This window comes from Budorcas taxicolor, chromosome 4, assembly GCF_023091745.1.
Source record: "Budorcas taxicolor isolate Tak-1 chromosome 4, Takin1.1, whole genome shotgun sequence".
Classification (NCBI taxonomy): Eukaryota; Metazoa; Chordata; class Mammalia; order Artiodactyla; family Bovidae; genus Budorcas; species Budorcas taxicolor.
In genome coordinates this window covers 65800262-65823883 of record NC_068913.1, presented here as the reverse complement: position 1 = coordinate 65823883, position 23622 = coordinate 65800262, and the positions used below count along the sequence as shown (strand labels likewise).

Below are 23622 nucleotides of genomic sequence, written 5' to 3'. Positions count from 1 at the left end.
GATGAGTCTAATAGGCAACTACAGTTGAAAGGCAGTCATTGATCTGTAATTTATGTTGCTACAGTAAGGCTCAAATCAGACAAATAGACATATAATCTCAAAATTCTGAAGAAATCACTGGTAACAAACTAAGCTGACCCCCTAAAACTACAATCACACATTAATCACACCATTTGCATCACAAAAGAAAAACAGATTTTGAATATATACAATTTATTTAATAAATTAATATCATTCAAAATACAGTGCCAGAACATTATGCAGTTGAACATGCTAGTAATGTCTGTCATGAAGCACCTGTGCTCACGTTAGATTGGCGGCGGCCCGCTACTGCTAGTGGTTCCTGGGATTAATGCCAGAGCAGCACTAGTTACCTGCTCTTCTGCACCGCTAGTGCAGAGGATTCCTGAACAGTTCACCTTTCTAATCCTACCCCCACACACACAACAGGTTAAAAAAAACACATCCTGACAGCTAACAAATTATCTATACACAATCACTCTACAGTAATGCTTATTAAATTAAGATGTAATGGCCTGGTTAGCCCACTCTAAATCTTGACGATGGAGAAATACAACAGCAGCAGGTAGTAGTGTGCATGAGCCAATGTTAATGTAACGCAGAGAGTGGAGGCTTTTACTGATTAAGGCTCCACACAGACCCGCACAGTGAGGGACTAGCAATTCTTATTGCAAGCCCAGCAACTTAAGTCCACACCTGGTAAGTGACCAGCTGATTGGAAGACCTGTATGCTAGATAGACAAGTATAAGTTAGTGAAAAGAGAGTACATGCACCTAATAGTATATAGTTAGACTGATCCTGCAGTCATACTTTCCCTGTGCAATACCATAAAATGGAAGATCTTCCTCAACTATAGGATTTAGACAACATTTCTATGCCAACATGGACACTAGTGTTAAGTGCAGCTCACTTAACTACACTGAAAAAAACTATATTCCAGGACTTCAAAACAGAAGCACGGGAATGAAATACATTTACCAAAATAACCTCAGCACATTTGTGATATACCACACTAGGAACAGGAAACTACTTTTTAATAAGTGAACTTTTGGAACTGTACATACACAGGGCTAACAACATTAGATAATCCAGATTGTTATGCTCTCATGATACACATAAAAGTTTCTCAATTATTGGATAATCTATTTCATATTATGGAAGCATATCTTTAAGACTCACTGATATATATTATACTGATGCAAATATTAAGTAGGGCATAAAAATAAAATTTATCAAAGATAGATTTTTTTTTAATGTACTCATTCAGTCCTTCCATAGTCTCTCATTAAGCAAAGAAAATGACAAAGCAAACAGACGAAGTGTGCACTCCCTGAACTCCTGACTATACAGGCGGTAGCGCAACCATCTCTCCATCCATTTCAAACTCCTCTGTTCCATCCGGTGAAAAAAGGTAAGTTGGTGGTTTCCATGGAGATTCTTCAAGGCAAGACGGATACAGTTTCCCCACAGTGCATCGAAAATCTCTCCCTAGGTCCCAGAGTACACGTTCAGATATATGTTGCCGCAGAGACCACCGGTCAAGTTCCAGATCGTATTGGTAAGTGACGTATTTAGCTCTCTCATTTAAGTGGGTTTCTCGCATAAACACACACAGAGAATTTGAGATTACAACAGCTCTCACACAGGGATCTGAGTACCTCTTAGCAGGGATGTTGGCTGCCATTTTCCACTCATTTTTATTCACATCATAGACTTCCACAGTTACTGAAGACCCATCTACAGTGCCAGAGGGGAGTCTTATGCCAGAATTAGTAGCAATGTGCAACCCTCCGATATAGAAAATTTTATCACCAAAAGCTGCAGCTGAAGCAAAAGACCTGCTCGTCTGTCTCATGGCCATTTCTACCCATGAATCAGACCTTGGAAAATAACAATACATGAGGTTCAGGGTCATCACATAAATGCAGTCATGAACTACAACTGCTGCACTCCACTGCCAAGCACAAGGCAAAGGGCTTACCATTGTCCATTCATCCTTCTCAGTGTCATATCTTTCTACAGTCCTCCGATTAAGCTCTCCACCCACACTATCTCCTCCGATTGCATAGATATAGCCTTCACAGCAAACCAAAGATGGCTTTACGCGGACAAAAAGCATTGGGGTCTTTGGAAACCAGGTATTTTGCTGTGCATCAAACCAATAAAAGCAATTCACAGTTCTAAAGGCAGTCTGAAGTTTGCTTGTTTTACTGTGATTTGTTTTTGTGTTTTTCAGAGGAACTTGACCACCTGCTATATAGATGTCATTATCAGGTGTTACAACGGTCCCAACCTTATGTAAATCAGCTGGTGGGCTGCATAGCTTATAAACTTTTTCTGCTTGGGGGCTGTAACAGACTGAAGAGTAAAGACTACAAGGATTTTCTGAAGATGCTTCAATGAAAATCATCATCTCCTCTTTAGTCATTCCAAGTCTTGGTTTGAAAAACTTGGGCATGGACTTATACAGACCTTGAACAACTACTGACTTATCATTGGGTGGCAGACCTTGAAACCAAGCTCTCTGTGTTACTTCTGAAAGTGCATCAATTCTGATTTGGCTAAGAACTGAAGACAAATACTGCGATCGTGATTCTGTGTTGTACTCCAGCCACAGCATAGCAGCTTCACGAACTGTCTCCTCCTTTTCTACGTTTAAATTGTCACTACTGAGAATGTCTATCAGTAGATCATGTGACAGCTGCATGAAAGCTTCCTGATGATACACAGCCGTGAACTTGTGCTCCACCATCCTTTTAGCACTTTGTTTTAATTCCTCACAGCTGAACAGATCAGCAAAACTCAACAATCGCACACAATTCTCTGCATTTATCTTTTTAATTAAATATTCTCGACAACGTTGTAACACATCTTCTACCTAAAAATGGGGGGAAAACAAGGCTGATAAAGGCAAGCTAGACATTTGCTATGAACACACAAGTATATTAATCAAATCCTTATACTGTAGTTTTATTTTTAGATACACTTTTGGGCTAAGAGATAGTGTCTTCCAGTAATAAAAAAAACTAGAAGACTGTGCAGGGGCTTTCCTGGTGGCTCAGATGGTAAAGAATTCGTCTGCAATGCAGGAGACCTGGGTTCTTCGATCTCTTGGTTGGAGAAGGGAATGGCTACCCGCTCCAGTATTCTGGCCTGGAGAATTACCACGGACAAAGGCACCTGGCAGGCTACAGTCCATGGGGTCACAAAGAGTCATATACGACTGAGGGACTTTCAAAATGTATTGTTTTGCATTTTTCTTCCTGTCTAGTGGCCTACTTAACTGCCCTACTTAGGAGTCAGTATAACATCAGACAGGCTCTTGGGGACTTCCCCAGTGTTTAAGACCCTGAGCTTCCACTGCAGGGGGTGCGGGTTCAATCCCTGGTCAGGGAACTAAAATCTCATATCCCACATGCTACACACAAACAAGACCCCCCAATAAATGACTCTTAAAAACCTAAACAGCCTAAAGGTAAGGAAATTCATGCATAAGTTAAATACTTTTAGGCTTTAAAAAATATGTAACTGAGAAAACCAAATAAGAACAATGTAAATCAGTACAGGAAATGATTATTGTTGAAAAGCGAGAATCTGGTTTTGTCAACGTGTATAAGATATTCATAAAAAAGCAGCAACACACAATGCCTAACAATAGTTACCTGCCTTTCTTACCTGGAGCACTAGGATAACCAATCAAAAGAAAACAGTGCAGTTATAAATAATCTACATTTAACAACCCATCTTAGCCACTCAAAGTTTCCTAGATTTGTTTTCTCTCAAGACAAAACATCTCAGTTGAGTTACAAGTGCTACCTACTATATTTATTCCAGATCACAGTGATTAACTAGAAACAGTTTGTGATAAGAAGTCAAGTTGTTTGGATTCAAAACTTGGATAGGCCAGTCAACACTTGTATAATATCAGACAAGTAGCTTTCTTCTCTAAGCCTCAGCTTTCTCCTGCATAAAACGGGGAAATCCTTTAAGTGATTATTTTAGGATTAAATGAGAACTGATATATAGCATCAGTACAGTATCTGGCATATAAAAACATTTCATGCAGGTAATAGTGAAAGCCATGTTGGCAGTCATAAAATGCCCCGTCCCAGACTTGCCAGGGCAACCTTAGTCCTGGAGGCAGAGTCTGGGTTTGCATTGGGTAAGCATATGCCTAAGGGTTTCATTAACATGATTAAAAAACAAAGGAAAGGTGTCACTATTTACAGTAACAGTGTTCTGAAACCCAAATTTCTTAAAATTCCTCAATTATTTAGCAATTCTAAAAATACCTGCTTTTAGTTCCTGGCTTTTAAAAAAAGTAATGAAATAATTTAAATTATAGAAGACAGTGCTTACAGCAGGCATTTCTCCCTTTTAGGTTTGGATTCAGGATATCAATGTCTTCCATTGTAAAGCACCAGGAAGCTACCATGGGCTTCAGTTTCCCCAGAATTACAGACACTGCACAACTGGGGGGCGGGGAGAAGAGTACATACTAAAAAGGAGGAAAGATACTTAAACTGGTGCTCAACCAATGTCACTGACGTTTATTCAGCACGCATTTATCCAGTACCCACTAGGTATCATGAACTATGCTACCAAAATTTAACCTTCAGTCTGATGATTCTCCCTTTGGAGAAACTTATTTCTGAAAATACAAAGAATTATTCCAAATAGGAAAAGAAATCAGAAAAATATATTTATTTAGCCACACCATACAGCATGTGCGATCTTAGTTTCCTGGCCAGGGATCAAACCTATGTCCCCTGCAGTGGAAGTGTGAATTCTTAACCAATGGGCCACCAGAAGTCCTGGAAAATATTTTTATATGCCTCTTAAAATTTAAAAGAAACACTGAAGGGTGAAAGTCCCCGTTGGTCCAGTGGTTAAGATTCTGCTTCCACTGCAGGGAGCATGGGTTCCAACCCTGGTTCAGGAACTAAGATTCCACAAGCCACATGGCATGGCCAAAAATAAAAATGTTGAAGGGGAAACAAAGAGTGAGAGAGTGAAACAATTTATCATATGTAAATATATCATCACTTTTTCTTTTAGTTTAACTCTTAATAGCTCAGTGTGTTCTCATGCTATTACAAATATCTGTTTGATAACTTGTTAAGAATCTTGACATTTTCCATGAAAAGTAATACCATCAAAAATTAGCATATCTAAGCTTTTAGCCAAAACACCAAAGCATTTAAATTTAGTAACACTGTTAAAAACTTTTTACTTAAGATCTAAATTCTGTTGTATACTAGGCAAAATATGAAACTATTATGAAATTTTCACCTCTTTTCAGTAAAGTTCCCATCATAAAACTAAGTTTACTAGATGATCAAATTCTATTGTTTTTCTTTTATACATTTTAAAAAGAAAAACTTTACATTCTAAAATCTGCGATAAAATTACATAGCTATAATACATCACTGATAAAACAATGCTTCTTAAGAAAAATAAACCACAGTTAACACATACAACTGAGAGAAAAAACTGCTTACCTGCAGGAAGCAAGCTGTTTCATAAAGCTGTTCTACAGTGCTGTCATTTATTGCCAAGTTACCCGTGTATGTATAGGTTATTATTATCTGTAAGGTGGCTGAATCCACATTCCTCAGATGTATGTGTGTCTGTTTGCTTTCACTCAGTCCACTCATGAACATGGCCCTACAATAAGGGTGGGAGGGGGAAACAAAAGTAGAGCTAAAAACAAACACCAAAACTAGACCACAGAGAATGTTTATTTAGGGTATCTGCTGATGGACAACTTACAGGGAAAAACTTTTGAGGGAGGCAACAGAAAAGTATAATTCAGTGCCAAAGCTATACCAAACTTTTCTACTATGCCATTCTGAATGATAGTATCAAAATTAATTTACTCCTTATATTCACACAATGGAATTTAGCAACGAAAGAAACTCTAATACGTACACAGACAAACCTTAAAATCATTATAGCCAGTGAAAGGCAGATACCAAAGACCACATACTATATGATTCCATTTATATGAAATATCCCCCCAAAGCAAATATACAGAGGCAGAAGGGAGAGTAGTAGTTACCTAGGGCCATGGGTAAAAAAGGTGAGTGTGCATAAAGTGACAGAAATATTTCAAATTAGATTGTAGAGATGGTTGTATAGCTCTTTAAATATACTGAAATACTTAACTGTATGTAAATTAGCTCTCAACAAAGCTGTTAAAATTTCAACTTACTCAAATGATTTCCTAAAAAATATGCAGGACAGTTTCCTAAAAAATTACATGCAGGAAAATATGCTGTAAAGGAAATTATGTTATGAAGAATACAAACTAAAACGTCCACATATAGGGAAGAGATGAAAAAAAATGCAAAGAGTATTACTGAACATATAGAAAAGCCTATAGTGATCTAAAGTGCAGTATCACAACAACTAGCCTGGGCACCTCAAGGACAAGATTAGAAACACTTCAAAGTGGATGAAATAGTCAGTCAGGGTAGAATATAAGAACTTTTTTGGGGGGGAGACGGCTGAACCTAAGAGGTTCAGGCATTTAGATCACAGAAGGCTTAAATGAGACCCAAGAGGGAATTCCCTGGCGGTTCAGTGGTTAGGACCCAGTGCTTTCACTGCTTGGGCTTGGGTTCAATCCTGCATCGGGGGTAAGATCACGCAAGCCCAACAGCAGAGCCAAAATTTTTACTGAACTTCCTTGTAGATAATGAAGAATGCTGAAGGTTCTGAGCATGGATTCACTAGCATAATAGAACATTATAGAATGAATACTCTGTACTGGCAGATCTCAAAAGCCAAAGGCTGGAGGCCAGAAAACTGCTTTTTAGGCTACTGTAATAATCTATGTTAGAAGTAAGAACCATCTGACTGAGGATGGCAGAAATGGATACAAAAGCTTTTACAAAAAACCCAACAAGATCAGGTGCTTTTCTGAACATTGGCAATAAGAATAGGAAGTAGATTGTTGTTTTTCAGTTGCTAAGTTGTGTCTGACTCTTTTCGACCCTGTGGAATGCAGCATGCCAGGCTCCTCTGTCCTCATCTATCTCCCAGAATTTGTTCCAATTCATGTTCATTGAGTGTGTGATGCTATCTAACCATCTTGTTCTTTGCTGCTCCTTTCTTAGATAGGAAAAGAATCAAAGCTAGCTCTTTATTTTCAAGTAAATGCCTGAAAAAATATACTGTTAACCACTGAGAGGAAAACTGTAAGATGGAGGAAAAAAGTTAATCTTGTAAAAAAAGCTGAGTTAAATTTTAGATATGTTTAACTGAAGGTGTGGGCAGCTGAGTCAAATAGAAATAATACAATAACCAATTAAGTATTTAATATTACTGAAACTATGAAGGTCAGGCATTAATGCAATAGCCTGTGAATTATCTACAAAATGTCACGTGTTAAAGCCAAGTTAAGTTACATGAGCGAGACTAAAAACTAAAAGAAAAACCCACCCAGATTCCCAATGCCCAACCTGAGGTAGAGTTCTATTAGAAGAAAAAGTAAGAATGACAAAAGGTTGAGAAACATTCATCAGAGAAATAAGAACAAGCCAGTCAGTATAATGCTACTCTGGGCAAGGGAAGCAGGGTGTCAAAAACTAGAGCCTCAAGGGTAACAAATGCAGCAGAAGTAGTTAGGAAAGCACTGGTGATTTCTGGTGTAGCTCACAAGGAGCAGCAAGAACAGCAGCTAACTGGAGGCAGTTAGGAAATGGAAAAGTGGCAGTCAGGGAATGGAAAAAGGGAATGAAAACATCAATCAGGGTATCTGAAAACTGCCTCCCAGAGAATACACAATGGCCATAAATAAACGTAATCAAAGTAAAGGAGAACAGGAATTATTCTCAAAAAACATCCAAGATGTAACAAGAAAACGCTAAGAAAAGCACCTAAGACTACTGGTGGCACTTGTTTCACAAGTCACTTCTCACATGGGCGATAAGCAAAAGCAACCTGAAAGAGAATTACAAGAGAGCTGAGCAAAAATGAAGATTTAGGGGTCATGTGCTTTTTCTCTGTTCCAATAGAAGGTAGTTAACTTTGGAAGAGGAAGTAGGTCAAGAGAACAGCTGACTATGCAGAGGACACTGAGACTGGTTATTCCAGGCTATAGTTTAAGGCACCAGAATAAATGGACTTCTGTGAAGGATCTATGCTTCCCAAAGACGAAAGACACTAGGGGAAGCTGAGCCAACTTGATCATAAAAATCTGAAACAGGCTTTTCAGAGAAAGAATAAATGCTGAATTGCATAATATTACAGCAGGCTGAATTACCATGGTGAGAGAGGTGCTGAGTAATTCTCAAGTAATCCCTTTCACTTGGCGTCTACTGTATATGTTACTAAGAAGTAGAAACTATTACTTGAGGTTCTTGGGATTTTAAAAGTTTTTTTTGATTCTTGGTGGAATGAAACTGGTAAACTGCAAAAGAATGTACCTAGTTCAAAGGACAAAATTTCTCATAGGAAATTTCTAATGGTTAAATTGATAGCGATATATGTAAGGATACTGAAATCTACAAAGTTGTAAGCAGAATCCAGCTGAAAAAACCTGGGAAAAGATCAAGTTATTATTGTGGGAATATATAATAACTATCTATCCAGTCCAGAGAAAAGATATATATAGGAGGAAAAATTAATATATGTGGTTTGGTCTTGTGGATTATGAAATTGGCCCAGACACAGGATTGTAAAGATGGATGGATTTAATCCCAAACATGGGCAGAACTATTCTTTCTACTGTTACTTCAAATCCCTATTATCTGATTTGCTTTAGGGAGAATATATTCTCTTAGAACACCAAGATGCTAAAGAAGGGAACTAACTAGTGATAATAACAAGCAGCCTTAAAGAGACTGTGTTGCTTTTTAAATTGTGATACTAATGAAATATTTAAACTTTTTATTTAGCCTTCCAGGAAGCCAATTCCAACCCAGTTAGTTAAAAGATAAAAGAATAACCTCATGGCTAGAGAATTTAGAGAACAGTGTGTTGTCTATACAATGAAAAATAAATTTAACAAGGAAGAAAAAAGGTAAGACACCTAACCCATAATTGCATGTGTTACCTTCCTGATAAAGATGACAATTAAGCAAAAAGAATTTCTGCACAGGTTTAAAAGTTACACAAGACAACTACTAGGGTAATAACCACAGAAGAGTCTATGATTACAAATACCAATCTGGAAATCCACAAGTCATAAAGTTTCCAATAAAGAATAATCAATTTATAATTAACAGCCATTAAAAAGGGAGAACTTAAAAAAAAAAAAAGTGGGGGGGAGAACTAATGGACCTAGGTTTGACTGAATCTGTAACTGAATTCCTGACACTATCTACTAAGCCAAAGGAGATGAAAAAACAAAAACAATCCTGACAATCACAATCATCTGGGAAGCTCTTAAAATACACAAATCCTGAAACTCTAACTCGGACCCACTGAGTTAGACCCAGAAGAATCATAACTTCCGGGTTTGAAATCCAAGAATCTCTATCTGTAGAAACACAAGAGGATTCTAAGGATCCTCTCTAGGTCTATTAGGTTTTCTAGAATCACTGTTTGCAAATATGCTAAGTCTTCTATGATAAAAATAGTTTCAATGTCTGAAACTATGAAATATCCACAGTTAAACCTGAAAAAACGGCAGGCACAGCAAAGCAACTGACAAGCCAATCTGGGCCTAAGCTTCTATAATCATCATGAGATGTGTTATACTGGGGAATGTGAAGTTTCTACACCTTCTTCTATGTTAGCTTTGAAAAATTAAGATTATACCTGTCCTGTCTATAGCTGCCACTAAAAAGCAGCATAAAGTAAGTTTCACTAATGATAGCCACTTAAGCCAGCTAAGATTTGTTGTACGAATATACCAGTCCACATTTAATTCATCTTTATTCATTCTGTCCCTTTCAAATATTAAGTAAAGATTCAACCTAAGGTCAGTGACCAAACATAGGAATTTCTATGCCTTAATTCTATTCCTCCCATGAAACACATAACAAAGGAAAACCTACCTTAAAAAGATTAAAAGTTGTAAAAAGTCATAAAAATGTAGTTTTATTTATAATTATCAAACAATTAAATCAACTTCTAAATTCTGAGGCACAGAGAACATTATCAGTTATTAACTATTTCAATCTGGAAGAAGTCTGATAAGGCTAAAAAGATCACAAATGATCAAAGTAACCAACAGTGAGCAAAAAATTCATTTTTTCAAAGGAAATAAAAGTCCTTTAAAAATTAATAATAATAAAAAATTTTTAAAAAGTCCTTAACACATCTAAACACTACCAATTATCTTCTAGAAGTTATTATCAAGTATACAGTAACTCTTAAATGCATAACATTTTAAAATCTTATGAGTAAGTGAAAATTACACCATTCATTTTCCTTTCTCTTTCAATGAAAAAAACAGTACTGTATTCTGAACCTTCTTGCTTCCACATCATTAAACTTAACCTTAATTTCAAATTTCTTGTATTTAATCTTTGTAAAACCTTCCCTTGCCTGTCCCTTATTTACACACACACACAGGAGGTGACTGGCAAGCACTTTATCACCCAAATAGAAAATTTAGGCAAAACATTAAGACATCTAATTTTTTTAATTTTAAATAGTGTTTAAAATAATTTCTATCAGAAGATTAAAACAAGCTTAACATTCTGCACTTGAAATTACAAACTAACCAAGATTAAAAGTACTTACCTAAAATAAGAGCTACATGTTGCAAGAACCATCTTATGACAAGGGAATTCAGTGCCCTCAACAATTAACACTATGTCAGTAAACAACTGCTGTTCATAAAACAATTTTAACTGCTCCAACAAGGACACAGCATATTCAGTATTGATCTGCTTCTCCTCTTGAGTGGACATGACTGTATTCCATTAATATCTCCAGGAACAGATTAGAATAAAGTCAGTCTTACTGATGGAAGGTCAAGTGAATGCTTCAGAAATAAAAAAAGGAGAAACTCTGCTTGCTGATATCTGCAGCATTCAGAACCAAGACTGACACACTCACTAATGAATAGTATCTTGCTATAGGCTTAGAATCACTACTAGGTCATCCTGTGTTAATTAGGTTCTTCAGAGTTTTTCAACACAGTCTGCACACATCTTGCTCAAATTTGCAACTGTTGTTCATCTCAAAAGAGAGTAACACACGAGGTAGATTTTGTGGCAACATCCTATGTTTGGTGGATCCTCTGGAATAACTAAAAAAAAAAAAAATATCAGTCAGAGTATCTAGGCCAGTACATGTTTAGAATACAATGTTTAAGCAGACTTACATATGAGTTACATTTTTTTGAAGTTCAACTTTAGACATTACCATAAAAATAAAACATGAGAAAAGGAATACTTTAAAAGTTTATTACATTTGTAGTTTTATCTTTTTGACTTCTATAAAAAATTTAAACATTTCAGAAAGTAAAGAACATATCAATATGCATACATTTATGAAGTTCTTTAAAAACAAAAACATACAGTATGACAAAATAGAGAAATATATTACTACATGAAGACTTCATATTATACAAATATGCATGTTCTTAAAATGTGTAAATTTAAAATTTTCAGGAGATTCAAGTCCAGTTTTTAGACAATTCATCTGGAAGACTTCCCCAAAATTGCCAAGATATCTGAGTGAAAGGGAGGCAAGTCTTTCCTCATGACTTATCAAATATTAAAATATATTAACAGTTCTACAATAAAGGCAAGTAAATAAAACCCAAGTAAATATAATACACTCAAGTTACAAGAAAAGGTATTAGATATGATAAAGAAGTCTTCAAAGTAGAAGACTGGTTATTCCAACAAATAACACTGGACACCCCCAGGAGGAAAAACAAAATCCAATACCATTCATCAAAGAAATTCCAGCTGCATTAAAGTTTAATTTTAAAATATTATTTGGAATTAAGTATAACGTATGGCAGGAGAAGGCAATGGCACCCCATTCTAGTACTCTTGCCTGGAAAATCCCATGGACGGAGGAGCCTGGTAGGCTGCAGTCCATGGGGTCATGAAGAGTCGGACACAGCTGAGCGACTTCACTTTCACTTTTCACTTTCATGCATTGGAGAAGGAAATGGCAACCCACTCCCGTATTCTTGCCTGGAGAATCCCAGGGACAGGGAAGCCTGGTGAGCAGCCATCTATGGGGTCGCACAGAGTCGGACATGACTGAAGTGACTTAGCAGCAGCAACGTATGGCAAATGAATTACAAATAAGGAAAAAGAATGTATAATATAGAGTACTAATAGTTAGGAAACTACTTCCTGTTTCCTAATTAGATGATTCTTAGTTCCATAATCAGAAAGTCAAGTGTTGTTGACATGAAAACTATAAAACTATTTGACCATCATTTGGAACTACTACAACTTTTTCTCACAAAAATATCATCCATCTCTCAAAGAGGTCACACGGTACTTCGGGCCAAGCTATACTATTACATAAACTGCTAACCTGATGTAGACTGTCAAATTTCCAGCCAAGTAAAGTATAAGGAAGTAACTAAAACAGGTGCAAAGCCAGAGACTTTGGGTCATTTAAGGTAATGACTTTGCTCTTCCAGATCTGAAAGTTACCCTATAAATCTAAGTTTACTGCATAACCTCTAAGGCTAACGATACCTAAAATCACTGGCTATTTTCATGTATTAATAATGCAGCAAGGCCCAGTGTTAGCGAGGGTGTTAGAAATGAGCATTTTCACACAGGAGTGTAAGTTGATACATCCCTCCAAGCCCTTAATCAAAACTCTTAGAGCCAGCTATGTTCTGGAATTTAGGATCTCTCAAATCTTGTCAAGGTAATGTGGTACATATATCATGTACTACAAGCAGTCTGGGACAGAACTCCATAACTGAACATCCTATTTTCACTGAGGGAAATGTGAACAGTATGAAAAATAATACTATATAGTCTCATTACTTCAGTTCAAATTTTACAAAATTTTTTTTAACTTGATATTAAGAGCTTTTTGAATATCAGAACTGCAAAGGAAGTATTACAGAAGATGTAATATTTGGCACTGTAAATGCTTATTATCTCAATCTTTCAATTCTGCCTCTAAAAATTTATCTGACAAAAATGTATATATTGCTAGGCTAAAATTCCTAACCCCAGCTGTAGGACCGACCCCAAATTGTCCCCATCCATCTTTAAACCAGGTGACAGGAGCTGCTGGCCAGGGCCAGGATGGATTTAGATGACACACTACACTCCAGAATTCCTTGCAGGGTAGCTGTACAGGTTCACTCTGATTATTTCTCTAAGACTTCATACTCTCCGAACCTGATTTTTTTGCAGTTCCTTTTTGGAGCCCCATTTATGTGTGTCTCCATTTTATTAGATTTGATTTCTTTTTATCATATTCATGATACTGTATTAAAACAATACTAGTCTGGTTTTAGAAAATTACACAGTGAGCCAACTTTATACAATCTTATTGTCACTGCTTTATACACCCCCTATTTCCATCCCTCCCTTTGATATCTAGGGTACACTGTCTCCCTAACAATTTTTATTTAAGATATCTCAACATTAAAATAGGCAGCAAAAGTCATTCAGACATCATATAAATTTAATAATTTACACAGATCAGTATCTAGTACAATTCAAAATAAAATTAAGTGTTGCTTTTCTGGAAACATAAGAGTTCAAAATGTATTACCTGAAAATGTAAAAAATGGCAAAGTTTAAGATGGCCAACAAATAACCTTCAAAAGGCCCTTAAAATCAATATACTACACACTCTGAAACATTTCACAAAGTCTGAACTATCCTACTTAATAACCAAACATTGGACACATTTTACAAACTTCCCCTTAATTCCCAGGTATCAATGAAACTGTTTACTTAATTTTCGATCATAAATTAATGGCTACTTAAATTTAACTCCACAGATGTTTTCTGGGTATTTACTAAGTGCTGGTCATTGCACTGTAAGTACTCAGACTGAGAGCTGCCAACTGTGAGAGCTCCAAGACACCAAGTCATTTACTCTTACTACAGCCAAAACATGTCTATCATTTAAAAAGAGTGTCTTTATTCTGGACAAACTCAAATCTACAGGTAGGCAAAAGAGTAAAATCTAGCTGTCATGATCTTTCATTTCCAAACTTTTGATAGAGAAGTAATACAAGAAATTTTATCCTTTACCATAAAAACAACTGTAGCACAAGTAAAATGAGCAAAGGAGGCAGCTGGCATTTGTCCCCCTGTTAACAGTGGTTCACACACAGAGGAAAGAAACATTTACTGAAGACTTACTTAAACCTTCTAAATTTTGTTAACATATGCAATGATTACTTAATTAAAAAACTCAAACTTTCAAAAGGTACACTACTTTCTCATCATAAAGACAAAATATTTTAGGATTTGTAAGCAGAGTCTTTGTCTCAAATGCTAAAGCTGCTGCAGTCTGAAAACAGCGAAGTCAACATATAAAGGAACGGACATGATTCAACAAATGTTCTCTACAAAAACGGACTACAGGATAAATGTACCAATCTCTGTTTTAGGCTGCTTCTTGATCAAATATTAAGAATTTTTTTAAAAGGTGGTAACAAAAATACACACTTCAAAGATATTTTCCCCAGAAGAATGTTTCCCTTTCAAGTCATAAAAACAAGGAAAAAGCACAAACCTTAAATCCTTGAAAGTTGAATTAAATATAATTCTTAATCTAACCTGTCTGTATTCCACCATTCAACTGAAATATTTTAACATCTCTTACCTAGTCACACAACCACTTTCCCTACTTACTACAGGCTCAGTCAACTTTTGAAACACTTTTAAAAAATCCAGTGAGTATCCTTTATTTAGGTTAGAAAAAAAGGACTTTTCTAATCTGCTGAAAGAAACCCACAATGAGAAAAAAACAACAACAAAAACCTATTTTAGAGTCAAAAACACTTAAATTTCTTTCTTTTTAAAAAAATCAACTACATCATTTCTGGAGAAGGAAATGGCAACCCACTCCAGTATTCTTGCCTGGAGAATCCCATGGACAGAGGAGTCTGGCAGGCTATAGTACCAAAGGTAGCACAGAGTCGGACACAACTGAAGGGACTTAGTAGGCACAACTTATTTATATATATTTGAAATACAGAAGATGTGTACAAAACAATTCTGTGTAAAGACATCAAATGAACACGTGGATTCAGCAGATGAACTGATGGCCAAAGACTAGGAATCCACTATCAGTTGCCACATTTCCAGGTATCAGGCACCTTAAGATGAATAGAAAGGTCCTATAATTTAAAGGTAGTTGTCAGGACATATTTCACAGTGAGAAAAGCCAACTAGAAAAAGCATTAAACGGGAGTCATACAAACACAGTATAATGACATTCAGAATCTAACAAAGTAAAATGTACTCTGGCATAAAAAGTATGCATATTCTTATTTCTTTTTCTAAGTTCTTGGCTAAATTCAGTATTTTTGATTGATCTATTTGATACCAGTGGATAAGAGCAATGAATAAGGTTAGAATGCTGTATACAGGATGATATCCTTTCTTCTACTCTTCACCAACTTTCTGCAAGTAAGTAGAGAACAAAGACCAACTTATGTTTTAATCTAAAAGCTTCCTATTAAGAGTAGAATTGCAACTGAGAGAAAAAAAAAAAAGCAAAAACTTGGATTCTAACATTTTTTCTAGGCTACCCAAGTCTCCAAGGTTCTACTGAGTGAATTTTGCCACACAAGATAGTTTCAGAGCATTCTGTTATTAAATGGTCATCAGGATTAAATCAGTCAACAATCCATAGCAATACACACAATTCTACTTAAAAATCTGAAATACCTCTTACAGAAAGTTGTTTCAATACTTGTTTTCCTCCCTTGCATAATTAATGTGACTATAAATTTTGTAGGGGAAGCAAGTGTATCTAACTTTACTTTGAAATCTAGTTTTCATTCCCACAAGTGTGTCATTTATAGTACCTTTCCACAGAATAGCTACAGAAACATAGTGAAAGTGAAGTGAAGTCACTCAGTCGTGTCTGACTCTTTGCGACCCCTTAGACGGTAGCCTACGAGGCTCCTCTGTCCATGGGATTTTCCAGGCAATAGTCCTGGAGTGGACTGCCATTTCCTTCTCCAGGGGATCTTCCCAACCCAGGGCTTGAACCCAGGTCTCCCACATTGTAGACAGACGCTTTACCGTCTGAGCCACCAAGGAAGTCCCAATAGAAACATAAACAGATACAAAACAAGTTTTCCTAATGTTATACAGACAAGATCTGGAGGATAAAGAATAAAGGACTGAATAACTACTGAATGTGAAAATGAGACTGATCAGCAATTAACAGAGCTATACGTGTGAAACCAGGAAGGATAAAAACATAGGGTCGTTGTTCAGTCACTAAGTTGTGTCCTCCTCTTTTGAGACCCTATAGATTGTAGCCTGCCAGGCTCTTGTCCATGGGATTTCCCAGGCAAGAATACTGGAGTGGGCTGCCATTTCCTTTTCCAGGTGAAAAAACGGAGGAGGCTGCAAACAGCGACTGCACAAAAACTACACAGTAATGATGAAACAGTGATAAAGAGCAAGAGCAGTGGACTACAGGTCATCACCTGTATGCAGCACTTTCAAGTTGTATATTATTAACTTAGGTGATGCTCTAACTTCCAGTGCTACAAATGTCAATATAGAAGATCTAACTTGTTAGAAAAAATCCAAGGCTATTCTAATGTCAAGTATTGCCAAAAAATTAGAGCATGGACTGTGGAGCCAAACTACTTGGGATGAAATCCCAACTCTGCAACTTACTAGTTGTGTGACCTTTCATAAGTTATTTCCTTTCTGTGCTGTAGTATGCTCATCTGTAAAATGCGGGATAAAAACAGAATTCTCAACTGGATTAAGGATTAAATGAGCTCTATGGAGAGTTTGGAGCAGTGCCTGACACACAGAACTACTACTCTGTGCAAAAAAAATAATTTGTAATTATTCTACTTAACACACTCACTTACTGGTCAAGCTTTTTGTAGTACCGTCCCACCTTCTCAACCTTCATACCTACACAGGTCTGAGTCCTAATTACAAGGTTTCAACACTCAAACACAGTTCTCTTTTTGCCTTGGGTGAATACCATTTTAGATTAAAAAAATGTTTTCAAAGATTTTAGGGAGTATTTTTGATGGTACAAATCATGAAACATACCAGTACAACAAAGACTAACCTTGAGAAGGCTGATGCCTGTGCAAAAAAATAAGTGATAGCCAGGAAGGCACCAGTCATAGAACAAGCCTTTCTTCATTTCAGTGAAAAGACAGGTTTCTGCTTCAGGGAGGACAATATATTGGTGCTAGAAAGAGTTTGCTCTCAAGTTATCAAAACAACCCTGACAGTTGGGAATGTCTGGAAAACCACTTCATCTTCAAATTGATTGTCAACTACTACACAAACAGAATTTTCTGGAATTGTGACAAACATCAATTAAAAAACAAACACCCTGACTTTTAAAGAATGTATGAGTTTGAGACATTTCCGTACAGCCTCCTCTACTCTAATAAAGTTCAGAACCTAGGTCTACTCCTTCTTGACCCCTCCAACGAGTGTGAAAAGACTGCCTGACTCCATCAAGTTAATTATGCTCAGTATCCCAAGTAAATTCAGGTCACAAGAATAGGCTTCTGTTCTACATTATGATCAGTAAGTTATCTCACTTTAAAAAAATTAACATAAAGGAAACACCATTTGTGATAGAATAATTATGACTGTAGTCTGTCCTTTTATTCTGGTTATCACTTTTTTTTTCCCCCTCAGCTCTGCAGAGTTAAGAAAGCTGAAGAAATATCAAGTAAAACTGACCTTAACTTTTTCAATAGATTTCATTTTTCACCAAATCAGTGATTGTTTTCAATCACAATAACAAAACTATTTCCCAAATATTAAATATATTCATGAGGTCATTAAGGGCACAATCACTTAACAACAATTATGGCTACTTAAGTTTCTCAGTTCCTTAAAAAAAATAAAAAGAAGGGTAAACTGAGGAATACCTAGAATCCCCTGCCAACCATGAAACCTATTTACACGTTACCACTTGTCAGAAGTATGGGAGGGAGTGGAGCTGAGGGGGAAAAAAAAGGGAAAAATTGAAAAAGTATCTCTCATTAAATGATAACATTTTCTTCGAGTCTCCTACTATAATCCCTCCTTCCCACACAGAAGAATCTAGGTGCTGAAAAATCCTGGCAAGTGAACAGGGAGTAAGCTTCACATATTTAAAAAGTTACTTGAAAACAACCTATCATTTTTAATACCCTGAGTAATTTGAACATAAACTGCTCTATTCAATCTACAAAACTGAAAATGATTAAGACTAAGATATAATGAAGGACTTTGGTATTTCCATTCATATTTTTTGTGACATCAGGACCAATCCTTTTTCCTGCTCTTAGAAATACGGGCAAGAAGAAAAACAACTCTTTTCTAAGTAAATGAGTAAAATCTTTGCGAAAACCAAATAATCTCTTGCCTTTTAAGACTGCATTCAAATTTATAAATTTACCATTCACTTTAAACACATTCAGTGTTCAATGTTTGGATGTTATGAAATAGCTAATTATTTCCATTAACTAGGAGAAAGAAAATTTGTGGAGGAGCGTGGACTGAAGTACTGACACCTCTATTCCCAACCACCTCCGCCATGTGAATAACCAAAGCGAGCTGATTCTGCGGTAATGCTTAGGAGAGCAAAAAGGAGAGGAGAGTTAGAGCACTTAAAACTCTTCCGACAAAGAGCTGTCTGTAGAGAAAAAAGAACCATGCAGAAAAGCATGAACTATAAACCAAGCTCAACAGGAATGCCACAGCCCTGGTACTGTTTACTGAGGACAACAACCTCTTGAGAATTTCAGGGCCCAATCTAAAGGGGCTTCAATAAGCACTAGACCAACAAAAGATCAAAGTAAAGAAGTAATCTTAATATTAGCAAAATTCCACATCCTCAAGGCTGGAAAACAATTGACTGGTTAGACTTTTCAATTTACTTTCGGTCAGAAAAAGTCCTTCTTAGAAAAAAAAAAGGGGGGGGGGGCGGAAATCCTAACCTAAGGTTAACTAAAGTAAGCCACTCACAATTTCGAGATTTGAAGTTCATACGACTCAAAAACTCAGGCAAAAATTCACAACACAGCGGGAAGCAAAACCAACCAACCAACCCACCTTACTTTAAAATAGAGAACCACTGTTAATTCCACTTTGTTGATTAGTGGTCTCAATAGAAAAGACAAAAAATAACTGTAGTCAGAGTACACTGCTGATAGGGTTGTTTCTAAATGCCTGAATGCTAAGTGAGCCAGACGTACAGATTCATGTTATCAACAACACGTGACGTCCTGTACCCTACGTTTTTACAACGCTGATACTTTAGCTAGATATTTCACAGAAACAAACCCTTTCACAGGTAATTTTACATTTTCGATTCTTTTTCTATTTTCATTTTGACGGGGTCATCCGTGGCATCGAACAACTCTAAGTGGTATACTATTCTCCCTTTGAAGTAGTAGAAAGTGAGCTTTGATTAATAAACCAGGGGAAATAAAAGAGCCGTTAACTCAAAATAACCGCTCCACATCGGGATAGTCTACTCCACGGCTTCTCAATTCACAGGGAGAGAAAGGTGGTCGAGTTCAAATAACTTAAGAGATTTCAGTCTAAAGTAAATACGTACACAATTTTCCGTTTCAAAGGGCAGCTTCTGCTTTCTTTTTAAAATCATCAGTAGACCCACAATGGGACCTCTGTTAATCTAGACATCTCTTGGTTACTTAAGAAGTACCGGACAAGGAAAAAACGCAGGGCTTGCCCTCCTACTGCCTACCGTCTCGCGAACACGTCGCGAGTAGTCAAGGGAAACAGCTTGATTTTGGCAACGCGGGCTCCAGCCGGGGCCAGGGCGCCGCCCGGGAGACCCGCGGCCGGAAACGCCCCCGCGAGCGACTCGCTCAGCCGCCCCTGCCCCAAGCACCGGCCGGACGCCGGGCCGCAGCGGGGCCGCCGCCGGGTGTGGACAGAGGCGCCGGCCGCCCGCGCCCATCCCCCGCCCGCGGCGGAAACGTCTCCGGTTTGAAAGATGCCGCCACAGCCGCCCCCTGCCCGCCGAGCCACAAAGGGCCGAACCCCCTCCAGCCGCGGCCCTCCTTCCCTGGCTCTCCACAGGTCGCCCCCGGGTCCCCCGCCCGGAGCTGGAGACGCCTGCTCACCCGAGTCCCTCAGTCCTGAGGGTTGGGATCCAGTGCGGCCGGCGGCCCCGAAGACGCTGGGCCCCAGGAGCGCGGCGGCGGGGGCGTGGCCCTCCCGCGGCGGCTAGGGCCGGGGTCTCGCCTCCGCCTCCCTAAGAGGAAGGCTGGCGCCGCCGCCTCCCCTTCCTTCCGGTTTCCCCTCGCGCCCTCCTTCGGCCGCTCAGTCCTGAGCGGAAAACTGCGTCCTCTTCGGGCGCCGCCGCACGCTCCTCTGGGCCCGACCACCGCCAGGCTCCTCCCCCGGGAGCCGCGCCGCCCGCCCTCGCCGCCTCGTCAGCCCCGGGGCCGCGAGACGCCTGGCTTGCCGCTCCCACCCCGCCCCTGCGGCGCGCTCTCGCCCTCTTGGCGGGCCCCTTTCGAGACCCGGGGACGCGCGGACAGCGGACCGTGGGCCAGCCTTCTCCAGGTTTCTTTTCCCGCCGCGCGCGCCCAGGCGCGCGCCTAGCACCACAAACGTCGGTTTCGCAGTTTCCCGGGTTCTTGGGACCACCCCCCCCAACCCCGCCCGCCCTTACCCTCGCTTCCCCCGCCCTTTTCCTTTGCTAGATCCCACCGGAAAGCCAAAACAATTGGGTCCGCGCAGGCGCGTGGAGGAAGCGGAAAGAGCAGGAAGGGTGGGGAAGGCGCGAGGTGACGGGGAAACGCTTTTGAAGGGGTTTCCCTGGGAAGGTCAGCGGAGAGTCCGTGGAGGGCGCGTGCGCGGCGGAGGGGTCGCCCTCCGAGGAGCCCGGGTGTGGGGCGCCAGGGGGTGCGGATAAGGGAGGCTTCAGGCCTAGCCTGGTGAAAAGAGCACAGAGAAACTCAGTGCTGGGAAATGCGGACAGCCAAGCACCAAGTTCTATGCCGTAGACTGATTTTTTCCCCCTCTCGAAATACAGAAATTTGCAGGCTGAGTCCCGGAGTGGGAACAAGGTGGACTAGACAACACCAGACCAGGGAAGAAAGACGCTGGGAGGCTGAGTGGGCTTTGTCTCCTCGGCCCCTTCTCTCCAAAACACGCTCTCCACTTATCAGAGCACATTCGGTTTTCCAGTGCTCATCAAGAGAGACTTCATGTCCTGGTCTCAAGGCCAAGGGAAAACTCAAAGCAGCACCTGAAAGAGCTTGCAGTTCTGGAGAGTGAACCGTTGGCGTGTGGAGGGAAGGCTTTTCAGCTAGTTTGTGCTGCAATGCCTCGGCTTCCAGCTCCCCCCAGTAACTTCCAAAGGAGAGCCTTCAGCTTCACTAAGCGAGGCTTTTGTAACAGCCGTAGGCTGTGGCCCACTCTGGTGTGGTTAACTTGGTACGGCTTGCTAGCAAGCAGAAAAGTCACAGATCTACTCTCTAGTTTGATACAATTTATTCATAGATCACTAAACTGTCAGAAATGCCCACATAGACTTCACCCACCTGCATAACTTCCATTCTTGGCACAAGCCCAATCTGGAGAATGTACGTGACCAATTATAAACTAAATGCACACATGTTACTGAAGAGCTTCTTTAGACCAGATTAAATCAACTGAATACACACCAAGATATGTATGTCTGGGACTACGGTAGAATCTAGAAACTAATTCAAAGCATCTTTATTAACTCCAGTATGCTCTCACTCTGCTTAGTCTGACTAAATGTCTATTTTTGATCCTTAAGATTAAAATCATTTAACAGATGGTTGTGTTCCTACTCTGTGCCAGGCTGGATCTTGGAGATGCAAAGCGTAAACAAGAAGGCAGAAACAAAAAAAGGGTTTGTGTTTCCTCCTCTAGAAGACAGAGAATCATTTAAAATATTTTTAAGGCGAATATCTTTTTATTTATTTTTATTTATTTATTTTGGCCTCACTGCGCTGGCATGTGGGATACTAGTTCCTGACCAGGGATGGAATCCCCCCACCCCAACCCCGCATCGGTAGCAAGGAGTCTTCACCACTGGACCAGAAGGGAAGTCCCAAGGAAGAGAATATCTTGATAAGATTTTAGAAAAATAATTCTGAAGCATGGTGCATATTGGACTGAATCTGGGGTTACTAGTTGGGAGGCTGTAAAAATAATCCAGACAGGAGGTGGAGAGAGTCCGAACTAATGTGAGGAGAGTGAAACAGAGCTGGACTTAACACTAGCTAGATATAATATGTAAGACTCAGGTACTAAGAGGATGAGAGGAAATAAGAAGTGAAGGATGACTGAGTTTTCTGGTTAGGGTGACTAAATAGTAATATTAGTAACTATAGGAAAAGTAGCTAATTGTCAGGATAAGAGTACTAAAAGGTATCATTTTAATAGCTGTACAATTAGGAATGCATATGGCAGCAAATAAAAAAATTCTACTGCAGTGGCTTAAAGAAGGGTCTGTTTAGTCACATAAACCTGAAGGTAGTTGGTTATCCTTGATTCAACAGCTCTAGAAAAGCAGAGCCCAAATGTCTATGATTCTTTTAGCATTTCTCTCATAACTGCAAGATGGCTGCAACAGTTTTAGCCTTTACAATAGTTAGTTGTCGGAGGCAGGAAGATCGGGAAAGGAATGGCTTCAGCCATCTTTTTCTTTTTTTCCCAAGAAAGTAAAAGCTTTCCCAGGATAATACTCCATACCCCAACTCAGCAGACTTTCACATACATCTCACTTTCTAAAACTGTAATTCAGCCAACTATAGCTGTGAAGACAGATTTTCCAGGTCTAGCAAAAGCCTATTTAGGTCAGAGAAGTAGCAAGCTGCTACTTAGTTAATACTTACAGCATTACTTTTATAACATTTAAAACACTGTGGGATGGCAGGCTGGATTGAAGTTTCTAGAGTTTCCAAACCAATCTTTTTGGTGTTTTATCTTAACTGGAAAAATAACAAGCTGAACATTTATTCTCAAATATTTGTACATGTTTGCTGTTCCTTCCCTCCTCAAAGTTGTAATCCCCTTAAAAATCCTTAAAGAAGACTGCAGCCATTAGGAAGAGGAGGCTGCTGATGTCAAGAGGAGGCTGCTGATGTCAAGAGGAGGCTGCTGATGTCAAGAGGAGGATGACTCCTTGCAGCTACTGTGGTAGAACAACTGTAAACTGTCACTATAAACCTCAACACCACCTTGCCTTCTTTACAATTTCACTTCTTAGCTCAGAAGCAGAACAATCACAGCTAGTTTGAGTGTCCATTTTAGGGAGATCATAAATCAGTATTTTCTAGCTTTTATACCAATTTTTTTTTTTTGCAATGTAAAGTAGCTCCCTTGTGGTCTATATCTAAAACTATGCACATGACATTGTTTCAAACATTCCTTTTGAGTTAATAAGGCATTTTATTTCAATTAAGTGTCAAATGTCATGAAACAATTCTTAAGACTACATTTTAAACATTGTCATGATTCTAG

At 38.9% G+C, this 23622-nt stretch overlaps 1 protein-coding gene across 1 annotated transcript; it reads right to left on the bottom strand.

Annotated features, from left to right (window-relative positions):
* Window positions 1-206: 206 nt before the first annotated feature.
* Window positions 207-20454, bottom strand: KBTBD2 (kelch repeat and BTB domain containing 2). The gene is made up of 4 exons (XM_052638532.1): window positions 20241-20454; window positions 10721-11231; window positions 5524-5689; window positions 207-2900 (listed from the first exon to the last, which is right to left on the bottom strand). The coding sequence occupies exons 2-4, from the start codon at window positions 10888-10890 to the stop codon at window positions 1365-1367; spliced, it is 1872 nt and encodes a 623-aa protein (XP_052494492.1). The 5' UTR covers window positions 10891-11231; window positions 20241-20454; the 3' UTR covers window positions 207-1364.
* Window positions 20455-23622: the final 3168 nt, after the last annotated feature.

What these genes read in the sequence shown, in the direction of transcription:
- KBTBD2 (XM_052638532.1), bottom strand. Translation starts at nt 10,890, where the DNA reads ATGTCCACTCAAGAGGAGAAGCAGATCAATACTGAATATGCTGTGTCC. An exon ending in ACATGTAGCTCTTATTTTAG is followed by an intron (nt 5,690 to 10,720) that starts GTAAGTACTTTT and finishes CCCTTATTGTAG; the next exon opens with GGCCATGTTCATGAGTGGAC. An exon ending in AAACAGCTTGCTTCCTGCAG is followed by an intron (nt 2,901 to 5,523) that starts GTAAGCAGTTTT and finishes CCCCATTTTTAG; the next exon opens with GTAGAAGATGTGTTACAACG.